We start from the raw sequence: 15653 nt of genomic DNA, 5'->3' as shown, positions 1-15653 counted from the left end.
CACTGTCAATTGAAATTACTGTACCGCTCCTATACAAAAATATGGGCATGGATTATTTCATTCGTATTGGAACCAACTGGGTTTTACCACCCCCATCGTTCCTTGAAGTGGGGTTGGATTTAAACATCGAATTAATCATTCAAAAAATGCTCAGGTATGTTTCGGCAGAAGGTCGTCGAGATGAAGAGGCGTATGTTACGCCGCAAATTTTTTTAGTATGTGTCGTACGGCTCGTTTGGTATCGAACTCTGAATGAAAATTACCCAATCCGTGGTCTACCACCTCTTGTCCAAACAATGCAAATGTTAAACGGTGTGGAAGATGAGCCTGATGTTCATCTTGTTCGGCAGTTGTGCACAATCCTCAACGAGAACAACACACTACTGACACAGTGGACCAAGTCGAAATTTAAATAAAAAAATAAATTAGGACAGAACGAAAACGAAAATGTTAAGACAAGTGTTTTTGACAGCATTGGTTGGATTAGTATGCGTCGTATATGGTATGTTTATTTTTATAATTTTTTATTTATCCGCTATGAAAATCTACAGTTTTTACTTTATTTTATATAAAATCGTCAAATTCAGTATAAAATAATAATTAAATATTGGTTTTCAATTATCATCCACCCGAGCAGCGCCTAGTCGTTAAATATATGTATGCTAATATATGAGTGTCGAAATTGAACTAAAATATATTTTTTTATTTGTTCGTTAATGAATTGATAACACAATAGGTGTTGCACAAGTTGACTTTCTCGTCTCGTTTAAAATTATGTGATGTATTTTATTTTGTGTTTAAAAAACTAGTTATACTGAGTGTGTAAATTTGCATACATAGTTAAACATTTAGAAAAAAAATGCATAATATTTTGAATTATTGCAATAAACTATTGTTTTTTTTTTAGTCTTGCATGAAGCGACTGTTGACTAAATTAAATATGGATTTATTTTTCGGCAAAATTATCGCGTTGCGAATGTGTTAATAATTTTCGCCATTTTTTTTATGAAAAACAATCACTCAATGCCTGTTTGCTATTCTTGGAAAAATACTTGGTGTTTAGCTATCGGATAAAAGTATCATTGTGATATGCAAATAAATCTATTTCGTTTGTAAAAGGGATTCAATTTAAGCAAAATTATGTTACAAAATAAAATTTTGAAAACGAACATTTTTTCTGAAAGGAAAAGTATAGCAGAAAATTGCCATATAATAGTTTTTGTTGAAATATGATAAAAATAATAAAGAAAAGAGCCTTTCATTTAATGAGTCGCCTTACAAAGTGTAACCCACACCTGCAACGCACTTGGGAAAGGAAAATGCTACTCTCATTATTTATATTCAAATAAGATAAATTCAAATAATATAACTATAAATACAACTAATGGAGCTTATAGGCAATTACAGTGGATCCGATGTAGTGTGTTGTAACATCAAAAGGACGTAAAATTATTTTTAATTATTTCTTATTTAACTATGTAATATTATTACAATATAATTCAATGCAAGGGCTTTAATAATAATACTGCAAATTTTGCTGTCCATAACATGACGTTGACAATTACTTTTATCGTCTAAAACATATACATTTCCATTTATATAAAATACTAGCTGTATTACCCGGCTTCGCTCAGTGTTTATAATATAAACCGCTTAAACATGACTAAGCTAATTTAATTAAAAAAAAAAAAAAATTAAAAAATTAAAAAAAAAAATAAAAAAAAAAATTAAAAAAAAATCAAAAAAAAAATCAAAAAAAAAATAAAAAAAAAATCAAAAAAAAAATTTAAAAAAATCAAAAAAAAAAATCTTTTTTTTTTTTTTGCCTTCTAGGGCTTCGCCCTCGGCACCCCCCTGAGCCTTTGCCTTCTAGGGCTTCGCCCCTCCACGCCCCATGAGCAATTGCCGTTTAGGGCTTCGCCCCCATGATCAGTTGCCTTTTAGGGCTTCGCCCCTCCGCGCCCCCATGATTCAAAGCCGTCTAGGGCTTCGCCCCCCTTAGTTAATGCCTTTTAGGGCTTCGCCCCCCGCGCCCCCAAGATTAATTGCCGTTTCGGGCTTCGCCCCCCTTAGTTAATGCCTTTTAGGGCTTCGCCCCTCCGCACCCCCATGATTAAATGCCGTCTAGGGCTTCGCCCCCCCTAGTTAATGCCTTTTAGGGCTTCGCCCCCCGCGCCCCCAAGATTAATTGCCGTTTAGGGCTTCGCCCCCCTTAGTTAATGCCTTTTAGGGCTTCGCCCCTCCGCGCCCCCATGATTAAATGCCGTCTAAGGCTTCGCCCCCATGATCAGTTGCCTTTTAGGGCTTCGCCCCTCCGCGCCCCCATGATTAATTGCCGTCTAGGGCTTCGCCCCCCTTAGTTAATGCCTATTAGGGCTTGCGCCCCATGAGGCTGGGCCCCCCGGGCCCCCTTCGGGGCCCCACGGGGCTGCGCCCCTTGTGGCGCCCCCTTTTGAGCCCCATGGGGCTGCGCCCCATGAGGCTGGGCCCCCCGGGCCCCCTTCGGGGCCCCACGGGGCTGCGCCCCATGTGGCGCCCCCTTTTGAGCCCCATGGGGCTGCGCCCCATGAGGCTGGGCCCCCCCGGGGCCCCACGGGGCTGCGCCCCTTGTGGCGCCCCCTTTTGAGCCCCATGGGGCTGCGCCCCATGAGGCTGGGCCCCCCGGGCCCCCTTCGGGGCCCCACGGGGCTGCGTCCCTTGTGGCGCCCCCTTTTGAGCCCCATGGGGCTGCGCCCCATGAGGCTGGGCCCCCCCGGGGCCCCACGGGGCTGCGCCCCTCGTGGCGCCCCCTTTTGAGCCCCATGGGACTGCGCCCCTTGTGGCGCCCCCTTTTGAGCCCCATGGGGCTGCGCCCCATGAGGCTGGGGCCCCACGGGGCTGCGCCCCTTGTGGCGCCCCTGGCGGGGCCCCATGAAGCTACTCGCCTTGCGCCCCCGCGGGGGTGAATCCATTGAAACGAAAAAAACAAATCGGCGCCCATGGATCGAAAAAAAAAAAATCGAATCACGTGTTCGATGACGTCACCGATCTACGGACGACGACGACGACGACGACGAAAACGACGAAGACCAAGGATATTTACATACAAACAAAGTCTCTTTCCAAATTATAGATTAGATAGCTGTATTACCCGGCTTCGCTCAGTGTTTATAATATAAACCGCTTAAACATGACTAAGCTAATTTAATTAAAAAAAAAAAAAAATTAAAAAAAAATTTAAAAATTAAAAAAATAAATAAAAAAAAATTAAAAAAAAATCAAAAAAAAAATAAAAAAAAAATAAAAAAAAATCAAAAAAAAAAAATAAAAAAAAAATAAAAAAAAAATCAAAAAAAATTTTTAAAAAATCAAAATTTTTTTTTGCCTTCTAGGGCTTCGCCCTCGGCGCCCCCCTGAGCCTTTGCCTTCTAGGGCTTCGCCCCTCCACGCCCCATGAGCAATTGCCGTTTAGGGCTTCGCCCCCATGATCAGTTGCCTTTTAGGGCTTCGCCCCTCCGCGCCCCCATGATTAAAAGCCGTCTAGGGCTTCGCCCCCCTAAGTTAATGCCTTTTAGGGCTTCGCCCCCCGCGCCCCAAAGATTAATTGCCGTTTAGGGCTTCGCCCCCCTTAGTTAATGCCTTTTAGGGCTTCGCCCCTCCGCACCCCCATGATTAAATGCCGTCTAGGGCTTCGCCCCCCTTAGTTAATGCCTTTTAGGGCTTCGCCCCCCGCGCCCCCAAGATTAATTGCCGTTTAGGGCTTCGCCCCCCTTAGTTAATGCCTTTTAGGGCTTCGCCCCTCCGCGCCCCCATGATTAAATGCCGTCTAAGGCTTCGCCCCCATGATCAGTTGCGTTTTAGGGCTTCGCCCCTCCGCGCCCCCATGATTAATTGCCGTCTAGGGCTTCGCCCCCCTTAGTTAATGCCTATTAGGGCTTGCGCCCCATGAGGCTGGGCCCCACGGGGCTGCGCCCCTTGTGGCGCCCCCTTTTGAGCCCCATGGGGCTGCGCCCCATGAGGCTGGGCCCCCCGGGCCCCCATTCGGGGCCCCACGGGGCTGCGCCCCTTGTGGCGCCCCCTTTTGAGCCCCATGGGGCTGCGCCCCATGAGGCTGGGGCCCCACGGGGCTGCGCCCCATGTGGCGCCCCCTTTTGAGCCCCATGGGGCTGCGCCCCATGAGGCTGCGCCCCATGAGGTTGGGCCCCCCCGGGGCCCCACGGGGCTGCGCCCCTCGTGGCGCCCCCTTTTGAGCCCCATGGGGCTGCGCCCCATGAGGCTGGGCCCCCCCGGGGCCCCACGGGGCTGCGCCCCTCGTGGCGCCCCCTTTTGAGCCCCATGGGGCTGCGCCCCATGAGGCTGGGCCCCCCGGGCCCCCTTCGGGGCCCCACGGGGCTGCGCCCCTTGTGGCGCCCCCTTTTGAGCCCCATGAGGCTGGGCCCCCCCGGGGCCCCACGGGGCTGCGCCCCTCGTGGCGCCCCCTTTTGAGCCCCATGGGACTGCGCCCCTTGTGGCGCCCCCTTTTGAGCCCCATGGGGCTGCGCCCCATGAGGCTGGGGCCCCACGGGGCTGCGCCCCTTGTGGCGCCCCTGGCGGGGCCCCATGAAGCTACTCGCCTTGCGCCCCCGCGGGGGTGAATCCATTGAAACGAAAAAAACAAATCGGCGCCCATGGATCGAAAAAAAAAAAATCGAATCACGTGTTCGATGACGTCACCGATCTACGGACGACGACGACGACGACGACGAAAACGACGAAGACCAAGGATATTTACATACATACAAAGTCTCTTTCCAAATTATAGATTAGATATATATATGTATTCCACAAATAAATTAATAATATCAACAACTTACGTCTTTTATATTAAAATTTTATTGATGTAAATATTTTAAAATACGAAACACGAACTCAAAACTAGCAAAAAATAAAAGTCAACATTCTACCGACCGCTATACGCCCGAAAAATGTTGTATTTCTTGATTAAAATGCAATACGATATGTAATTTGATGACTATAATCTACTCAATTAGTTGCAAAACTTATCGCTCGTAATATAGTATATATTCCAAGGATTCAAAATAAGTTTTAAGGTCTATTCATACTAGAATAGCGCGTACCAGCAACTACACGTAACACTTATGCGGACACATTCATGCCTAACGTGGCGTAGACGTAACAGCAAGTAACAGTAGTAGCCGACAAAATCTATTCATAGTATACAGCAGTACACATCGCCGTAACGTATCCGGTTTTTCTTTGGCCATTGTGTACATATTCACGTACCACGTGACAATGCGCATCAATGAAAATGCGCATATGAATATTTTCGGAAACAATATTGACTCCGACGCAAGCAATATTGCACCGTATCGTAGCGTTCTGCAGTGTACATGTAAACCGATTTTGCCATGCACTCTTCCAAAACTTGTCTGAACGTGCCGATACGTGCGTTACTGTATATTATTTTTAATTCATACCAGGAAGGCCTAATAGGTAGCCCCAGTGTGCTTTCCTAGCCAAAAACATTGTACATTTGATACAAGTATTATTAGTACTATACATACAAAGTAAATACATATCAATTTACACCCACAGAGACATATATGGTCAAATTTGTAAATTTGCAGCATTTTATACAATTTAGCGAAATTCGAGATTTGCGAGAAAATGGGTAAGGTTGCCAATTTGTTGGAACCGTTCCAATGAAATTCAGATAAATTGGCAAACTCTGATAGGAAACGATCAACATTTATGGACATATTCGCAGCATTTTTATACGAATCAGCGAAATTAGAGACGCTGAAAACTCGAAAATTGCGAGAAATGGGTAAAGGTCGCCAATTTGTTGGAACCGTTCTAATGAAATTCAGATAAATTGGCAAACTCTGATCGAACTGGAGTCACAAATCAAAGGTCTGGCCAGCAGAAACCAATGGGATTTGAACCCGTGACCAATTTGTTCAAGGCATTATATGCTAACCACTAGTCTATTCTACTGGTTATTATGAATATAAACTGTCGTTTATGTGAGCTGCTGTGCTGTGCTGCAGCCATGACATTCTAGATACATAATATCAATAGACCTTTAATCGGGGAGATTATCGTTCCGTATGCGGTCTCCTTAAATAACGATTTTTCATATTTAAGAGTATTACATTTTAGAACGAAATGTCAATAAACAAATTACATTTTACCTTGGATAGAACTTTTGAAGTAAGGTCAATCAATCATTCAATTCATTAACAATCAAAAGAGTGCGCCAAATTCAAATCTAACTAAAAACTACCAGAATCAAAAATTAATCAACGGAATTGAACTTGACCCACTTATATGAAGCGAATATCCAGACAAAAATCTTCCCAAATAATCTAAATCCAATTTGAAACGAGCGAATTGCATCAATTGAAGAGACGACACTGTTTGAATGTTGAGCAACATCACACATGGCATGCAACATCACATTCGGTATTTTTAATTATATAACGTTTGAATTTCGTCACTTTCAAATGTCAATAGTTCTACTTCTTCTAGACTCTTCCGAACAACTCATAATGGAATTATAATATATATACAATACCGACAGTTTTACGTTTCGAGTGCGTATCGGCATAGTAATGTACAACGTCAAAAGTGCATAGCGCAGCATCCGAGCCAAGGCCGCTGCATAATTACACATTTGCCTAGTGAAATTGAAGATGCTTATAATTGTGAACGTCTCTTATGGTAATCTGGAGTTTGACATTTGAATATATAACCGTATTTTCATTGTGATGGTTTGAGATACAAGACTTTTCAATAGTCTGTTTTTGGAAACAATATTGCTCGAATCCAAAAGTAATGGAGCATTCTGCTTTCGTTCGTTGGGTATACCATTGTACTATTAGACATGATTAGTAGATTAATTTCATTACATTATGCTTTGTATAGCTGGTTTCATTTGCGAAGGCCCACCCCCACCCCTCTAAAAAGTGCGCATAAGCAACTACCAGTAGGCAACATCAGCATGCGCATCTATTCCGTAGAGTGGGGGAAGGCCTTCGCAAACAGAACAGAATATTTAATATGTCAATTGGAGTTGTATATATAGCGTGAGCCTTACGAGAACCGTGCATGCTGTCGCATTAGTGCAATGTGTTGTAACATTATAAGGACGAAAAATAATTTATTTATTTTTATTAAATTATTTCTTATTTAACTATGTATATAATATTAATACAGTGTAATTCAATGCAAGGTTTTTAATAATATTACTGTCCATAACATGACATTGACAATTACTTTTATCGTCTAAAAAATATAAATTTCCATTAATATAAAATATATACGTAAATAAATGAATAATATCAACTTACGTATTTTATCTTAAAATTTTATTTATGTAATATTTCAAAACACGAAACACGAACTCAAAACTAACAAAAAATAAAAGTCATATTGTACGCACGAACAATGTTGTATTTCTTGACCAAAACGCAATACAAAACTGAAACGAAATGTAATTGGCTATCGCGGGTCGAGCGGGGGGTGAATGCGATAGCATGTACATTTTACGTAAGTCTCATGCTGGATCGGTTCAACTATAGGTGTTTGAATTCCATTGATGCCTCCTATGTTTGTATGTTTACTGGTCAATAATAGTTTTTTTTTATTTTAGAAATTTTCAATTCTATGAATAGTGTAATCATTAAGTGGCGGATACCCATCAGAGCAAAATGCTTTAAGGGAAAAATGGCCATTGGCAACTTCGTAGAAAACTTATTTTTTTGCTCTTTAACTTTCAGCACTGATGGAACGTGTATAGTTGTTCTTTAATGACTATCCGCCCCATAGTTATTATATTGTTTTCCTACTCTAATAAGGAATGTTTGTCAGTGAGATACGCCATTAAACGTCATCTAATTAGATTATCATCTGATAAATATTGTAAATTCATATGAGGGCGCAGGGAGAGGTACGTGGCACGTTTTTTTTAGATAGTTAAAAGCGCCAACACGCATAATCTATGCTAGGGCACTCATGCCCAAAATGCTTTTATTGACATATGTACATATGCAGGCGTGACAGTGATCAATAACGGCGATCCCTATATTTGAAGAAATGTAGGAGAAACTTGTCGAAAAAAACCCCTGCGGATTTCCCACCACAGGAGGCCAAGAACGTGCCCGTTCGCCTTCCTTGGTTTGAATTCAATATTCCATACTAAGGAAATAATGCGGAAGGATGATCATGTACATTTCCTATGATGTAAAATTTAATGTATCATTCGCTTTAGGCGAAAAATTCACTCAGTGAATCTCCGCCAAGTTTCGCGTACATATTTTAGCACTGCATGCTGGCTAGACGATAAAATACGTAAAAGTATTTTATCGTCTAGTGCAGAGCATCGTAACCTTTGGATATTCGCGGCACACATTGTTTACGACTCGTAGAGTTTGTCAGCTACGTACATACATATGTACTTCAACGGCAGTCGCTAGTTATTCCGTATATGCGTAGGGACAAAACACTAACTAACATCGGTTTTGTCCCTCACGCGCGATCTCACTCGCACGCATTAGGCCGAAGTGCTGTTCAGAGAACACATATTATCGCGGTGCACAGGTTACGATGCTCTGGTCTAGTGTAGCCAATAGAATAAAACTTTTTCAGTAATTGTCAGAGTGAATATTACGAATTGGAACCCAAGCAGATCTGGATGAATTCGCTAGTTTTATCACTTTTGATCCAACTGCGATGATAGATTTTCTAGTTGGTAAAATTTGAAGATGATAAGTCGTTTTGAATATATTTTTTCAAAAATATCACACTTTGATCTCAGTTTCGACAAAAAATCGAACTGTCAACAGCATGTTTGCGTTTTTACAACATTACATCTACATTTTTTGAAGGGTATGCCATCTGAAAATGCACGTCTTTAAATTATCACTCAGAACATCATACACGGCGGTTTCTCAATGCGGTTCATAAGAGTAGCGAGGCTCTTCTTTGACCTGTGCTATTTCAAAAAACAGGGTCGTTTCGTTGTAATGAAAAAACAAACATTGAATGAATGATTGATCACTTAAGAACACCAAATTAACACTAACGGCAATATGTGGCCGGTTACCCAAAGGTCCAATATCGAAACAAAATGAGCACCTTTACATAACTGAAGTTACGTATGCATATGGAAACTAAACATGGTGGTTTTCTTGCCATAATCAGATTTGATCAATAAACAATATCCACATTAGAATCATTTTTAAAACCAAGCCACAGTCGCTGCTCCTGTGAATACTCTTAATAGATAATCACGGATTTAAATATGTTAGCATAGTGACCTTCACTCGTAAAGGCCAACATATGCCTGGCTTCGTTTGATTATTCAACATCCAACTGCTTCACAGTTCATTGTTTTGGATTTGGCCTATATATATGTATGTATGTATGTAGTTTCAGTTGGTTCACATTTTGATTTGCTTTCAGGTCAGAGATACAATCAATTAAACAGTCCGTCTCCAGGTCTCCAGAACTATGGAGGACAACAACAGCAGGCTGCTAGCAGAGGAAGCAGTGCCGGTTGCCAGGAGAAAAATGCAAGATATCCGGTTTCTGGACAATGTGACGCCTACGTGGAGTGTCGGGTTAGAGCGCAATTTCTTATTTCACCATTTCACAATTTCACCACGCGTGAATGTCACCGATGATGATGATGTTGCAGCATCCGTTGCCACATCGATAGGTGTCGATGGCCAACTTGCGCAAATTAACCGTTGCCCTCCCTCAATTGCTCACGCACCACTATAGCCAGACTGATCGACTGCATTTTGATTTGCAGTCGATTGAAGTTATGAAACCTTATATTACATACACTTGTAGAAGTCTATAAGTTCAAGGCTAACGATATATACTAGAAGGGATTCATTCGATTATATTCTTTTAACATCGACATACATATCATCATCATCATCATCATCTACTACAGCCTTTCACCATCCACTGTTGGATGGATGTCTCTGCAATGGGTGACCGTCACCGCACCGAATGTTAAAAAGTCGAAAATGTTCGTTTATTAGTGCGGTAAAACTCTCTCTCCCCCTGTCGTACATCCTCACTTAATTTGCGTGAGCAGATACAACAGGAACAAGAGGAACAGGCTTTTCCTCCCGTATCCTGCGCGCGTACATTAAACAAGGCTGTGTGACAAAAAGAGAGATAATTTCATCGCATGCCACTCATATACATAGTACTGTTTACCATGTACCCTTTTTTTTTGATCTTTCGACTTAAGATATTTCGATTTTCGATCTTTGCCTTCCGTAATTTGCTTTTTCGGGCTTTTCACTTTCGGTCCCGTGAGGTAGACCCCAATGCAATACGCTTCTACTCGTATATGTTTTGCACAATCCATCTCACCCCACATTTTTTCCTAATTTCACCTACCCATCTTCCCTTCGGTCTTCCTTTTACCCTTTCGCATTCTCTCGGGTACCATTCTAACACTTCTATTGTCCACCTTTCGTCCATTCTTCTAGCCACGTGGACCACCCATTGCCATTTCAATCTCTTCACTCTATCCACAACCCTTGTCATACTTTTCACCCACGTATTCCGTTTCCTGTCTTTCCTTGTTATGCCAAGCATACAATGTTCCATACTTTGAATACATTGGAGTTTGTGTAGCCACTTGACGTTCAATGTCCAAGTTTCACATCCATACGTCATCACTGGCAAAACACATTGATCGAAGATCATTTTATTCAGGCAAAGTGGCATTTTTGGCACATATGTATGTAATTCTGTCTCCAGATATGACAGTAAATACTGTCGAAAAAGTTCTAGTTCTTCTTTAAACTTTATTTCAGCTTGGGTTGAGGTTCCTACGAACCTACCATCTATCTAACTATTTCTGGATTACTTTTTCAATCATTTAATCTTACATCTTAAGTATGTGCCCCGGCAGATTTATAAAGATCAATTTGTAGAGATTTCTTTAGACCTGAATGTCTTTACTTTTCTAATGATTTAATCACCAATAAATTTAAATATAAACAATACAAAGGCTTTTGATACATTTTTAAAGTTTTCTAACATCATATTAATTTGTACTTTGATGATTGCTGTATGGATAGCCTTGAAACTCAATAGGAGTATTTCACCTCCACCACATCCTTTCACTCATCACTTTCTTCATATTTAACCATCCAAATGGACAATTCTAACATGAAAGGACTTCAATTTATAAGACAAACCATTCTGCAGATTCTTGATACACAAGACTCTGTTTTTTCTAGACCCCCGTCTCTTTTCCATGTTTTCTCATATTATGAGCCAAAATATTCTGTAACGACTGTAGTGTGGAGAACATTATGGTAGATTCTTCTTCTCAAGCGTGTTTTAATTTATTTTTAATTAAAATGACATCATCTATTTGCCCTTGAATTTCAGTGTTAAAAGTAAGTGATTCACTCGATTGACATTCTAATTTCAATTAAAAATGGTCACAGATGTATTTAAACATAGACCTACCAAAAAATGTAAACAAAATGGTTCTCATCCATTTTAGCCCACTTTTTAGTTGTGAAAAAGCATATAATATTTATATTCTTCTTTTCAGGATGGTGTAGGTGAGGAGAAAATGTGTCCCGACGGCTTGTTCTTCAATCCAAATTCATCAGTATTCTCTTATCCTTGCGTATATCCAATAGATGTTGATTGTGCCGGAAGAGCAGCCACACGTGAGTCATACAAATTGAATTCAATTGCAATTTTGCAATGGCTACACCCCCGCAAAATATCTTATCCATATTTTTCAGAAGCAACTAATTTCGCAAACCTCAGTAATTGCATTCAAAATTAGTCAACGTATGACATGTCGCAATACACCTACTGCTTGCATACTTCAAGCAAATGGTGCATAACCATTTTCTGAAGAGACTATCATCTGCTGCTTCACCGTCTTTTCAATCTTTGATTTTTATTAATTTATATTTTAGAGTCTGCCAACCCTTCTGACGACTGTCCCCATCAATATGGTTACTTCAGGAAAAGTGCTGTTCCTTCAGAGTGCGGCCAATTCGTGAACTGTGTAGAAGGACGGGGATACATCTTCGACTGTCCTGAGGGTTTGGCCTTCAGCAGCGATACATATAGATGCGATTGGCCAGACATGGTTCCTGATTGCGACGCTGAAGGTAAAACTGAGCACAAAATCTTGAACAATCTTTCCCATACATGATACATATTTACAATGTTATCTTAAAATTCCAGCTTTCTTGGGATTCTCATGTCCTCCGGAACCAGTCGATCCATTCTTCGGAGCTCAGGAGTTCAGGAACTACAGATCTCCCGAAGACTGTCAGCGTTTTTTCACATGCGTGAACAACAAACCTCGATTGTATAACTGCGGTGAGGGAAATGCTTACAATGACCTGATCCAAGCTTGTGACGGAATCGAAAATGTGACTTCTTGCGCTTCCCAATATCAAAGGAGTCAAACTGGAGTACAGCTACAGCAGTTACAGTACCAGCCAAATCAACAAGTCAACCAGCCGGGCAGATCCAGATATTGATATGATTTAAATTCTAATTTTTAGCTACAGCCTAATCCAAAGTCGATCGAGGGAATCAAATTCAGAACAAGTGAAACTTTATAATTTCGTCCTACGATCGACTCAATCATAACTGGATAGTACGATTAACAAAAAAAGTCTGGTCACCATAAATTTACAATTTTTATCCCATTAAATCTGATTTTGTAAGAATATACATTTATTAAAGTTCTACGAAACATTGTTTTATTGACTTATCCAAGAACCTTCCTTTACACATGATGCAACTTAAAAATGCTAAATTGTAAGTGAAAGTGGACCTATCAATGTATAGTGTGCACGTCTACTTGTCACTTTCACTTTCACCTGTAGTGTCGATCAAGTCAAGTCGATAAATCCATAAGCTCTACTTGCTTCATGTCACATCTACATATGATCAATAAAATTGTATATATATCTATCTAAAGATTCAAAATTTTTAGATAGATATATATACATAAATAAATAGCTTATTGAGTACTTACTGTTATGTATGAGGAGTCTCCACTATCTGGAAATTCTTGAGCGGCCATTCTCTTTCTGTAGTGATCCAGCCATTCGAAGCTGGCCACAAATACCTCGTCCGAGCCTGTTTTTGCCTTCAGATCTTCAAAAATAGTTCTGGCTTGATGTTGTATCTCCGAGTAGCTGGGTTCGTGCCAAGGCTTGGTTTGTTCACTGATCCACCGACTTAGTTCTAGCTCCATCTTGCCTATGAGCGACTCGCGCATGCAAAGCAGTCCCATGGTCATGTCGGACGGTTTATGTATCTTCATGAATGTGAGAATTTGTTCTTTCCTTGCCCCTATGATGCGAATCGTTGACTCCGGAAGCATTGTCATCTCGGATAATTCCTCGACGGATAATCCCCGTTCCAACTGATCCAGTACAGCCATTTTCAATTTCAACGTCACCGGTCTTCTCCTGTGGATCGGTGCAGGTTTTTTATAAAGCATACCTGTAATGATACAAATTGATTATTCTATCAATAAATACCAATTGAATTTCGAATAGCACATTATTATTATTTACAATTTTGTGTGATATTTTTCATTGCTTCAGAAGATGACTCGTCAGTTTCGTCAGTGCTTTTCATAACTTTCAATTCTGCTTTCCTTTTAGCATCCACTTCCTGTCTTTTTTTCTTTTCTTCTTCAGTTTCATTAGCTCTTTTATAAGCCTTCCTTTGTCTATCTAATTGTCTTCGCAAAATTGCTTGATCTTCAGTTTCATATAATCTTGCCACAGCTAAACTTTCGGCGTTCAATTGTTTCTGAAATTCAAGTTCTTCTTCGGATTTATAAGCTCTCCTCAGTGCCGTTCTTTCGGCGTTCAATTGTTTCTGAAATTCATGTTCTTCTTCAGATTTATTAGCTCTCTTTAGTGCCGTTCTTTCGGCGTTATACTTTCTCCTAGCCATCTTCTTTTCTTCGCTTTCATTACGTCTCAACTCTGCCATCCTTTGAGATGCTCGTTGTCTTCTTGCGATTTTCTCTGCATTAGTTTCTGCCTGCCGCTTCATCCTCGTATTTATACGATTTATTTTCTGTCTTTTTGTCTTTTGTTCTATAGTTTCCTTTTCTCTATTTTCTGAACGATATTTTCGTATTTTTTCTAAAGATTCTTTATTTTGTTTTGCTATCCATCTTTGTTGTCTTAACCTCCCCAAACGACGCTTACGATCTTGTGGAGACTCCACATCCATTTTAACTGTAAAATTTCAAAAGGATTTATTATTGTATACTTATACATATTTTTAAGAATTATCCTGTTCATTTTTATTAAAAAAATATTACATAAACAAAATTATTATACACTAGTGGTTTTACTCGGCTTCGCTCGGTATTTGTAATATAAACCGCTTAAACATAGCAAATCTAATAATAAACATTTTATTAAATATATTTAAATAGTTTTATTTTATTTCAAATTAATTGAATATTCATTTGTTTTTTTTATCAAATTTAACGTCACGGATTCTACCAACCAAAACATACATACATACAAACATACAAAGTATCTTTCGAAATTATATAATAACTAGTGGTTTTACCCGGCTTCGCTCGGTATTTGTAATATAAACCGCTGAAACATGGCTAATCTAATAGTAAACATTTTATTAAATTTATTTGAATAGTTTTATTTTATTTAAAATTATTTGAATATTCATTTGTTTTTTTATTAAATTTAACGTCACCGATTCTACGAACCAAAACTTACATAAAAAACATACATACAAAGTCTCTTTCGGAATTATATATTAGACTAGATACATATATTTTAGATTCGTTCATGCGTTACCGACAAACAGACGTACAAAATATGTTTGAATGGCCTTTTTGAGGCTTATAAAGGCAAAAAATTATTTGGTTAGTTTATAATACTAGGAGTCATAATGCGGTATGGCAGCACTGACGAGTTTCTGCCTGTCAAAATGAAATGACATTACTGATCATCTTATAGTAATCATCGACCGTTTCGTTACATTATCTGATCATTTTGGTTTAATAATTGATTATTTAGTTTAACAACTGATCATTTAGTTTAATAACTGAGTATATGACAACTGATCACTGACAACCGATCATTTACATAGAACACTCACTGATAATTTCGAAACATTTACTGATAATTCAGTTATTTTTGTTGATCAAAAGCTGAATAAATTACCGATCAATTATATACACGCCGCTTGCAAACAATAGATGGCGCTGTTACAATGTGTCAAGTATATGTCAAAAATCTAAATTGCGGTGTGATTGGTTGGACACACGTGTACACAAGATATCAACCAAAACGCACGCTTTATAATAAAACAAACTATGAAATTAAATGCGATTCAACGATGCGATGGAATGTTGTGATAGGACACCAAACAGTTTTTGACAGTTGCTACCGCTTTAGCGAGGTCGATTTAGACAGCTCAAACGTGAAAACATTACAGTTTTAATATACAATTAGTACCTTTTAACGACGCCGTGTACTTCAATAACGAGAAATAGATGACCGCGTTAAATCAGAAGATAGTGACGCGCGTTCCGCGAACTGCGACAAAAATCGTTTTATGACCATTTTGACAGGAGAACACTGCGCCTGCGCGGAATC

The 15653-nt window shown here is 39.9% G+C and overlaps 2 protein-coding genes across 2 annotated transcripts in view; one reads left to right on the top strand and one right to left on the bottom strand.

Moving 5' to 3' along the window:
- The window catches only part of LOC143909755 (uncharacterized), a 23671-nt gene extending 8018 nt beyond the window's left edge, over window positions 1–15653 (bottom strand). The window contains exons 1-3 of the mRNA XM_077427920.1: window positions 15513–15653; window positions 13581–14258; window positions 13034–13506 (exon numbers count right to left, since the gene is read on the bottom strand). Of these exons, the coding sequence (XP_077284046.1) occupies window positions 13034–13506; window positions 13581–14253 (1146 nt within the window). The 5' untranslated portion in view covers window positions 14254–14258; window positions 15513–15653. The remainder of the gene's footprint in view (window positions 1–13033; window positions 13507–13580; window positions 14259–15512) is intronic.
- Window positions 215–12746, top strand: LOC143909757 (protein obstructor-E-like). The gene is made up of 5 exons (XM_077427922.1): window positions 215–502; window positions 9445–9602; window positions 11576–11696; window positions 11955–12152; window positions 12229–12746. The coding sequence occupies exons 1-5, from the start codon at window positions 448–450 to the stop codon at window positions 12528–12530; spliced, it is 834 nt and encodes a 277-aa protein (XP_077284048.1). The 5' UTR covers window positions 215–447; the 3' UTR covers window positions 12531–12746.

This window comes from Arctopsyche grandis, chromosome 3 (genome assembly GCF_051622035.1).
Source record: "Arctopsyche grandis isolate Sample6627 chromosome 3, ASM5162203v2, whole genome shotgun sequence".
Classification (NCBI taxonomy): domain Eukaryota; kingdom Metazoa; phylum Arthropoda; class Insecta; order Trichoptera; family Hydropsychidae; genus Arctopsyche; species Arctopsyche grandis.
The sequence above is the reverse complement of the archived record's forward strand: the minus strand, read 5'-3'. Positions and strand labels throughout refer to the sequence as shown.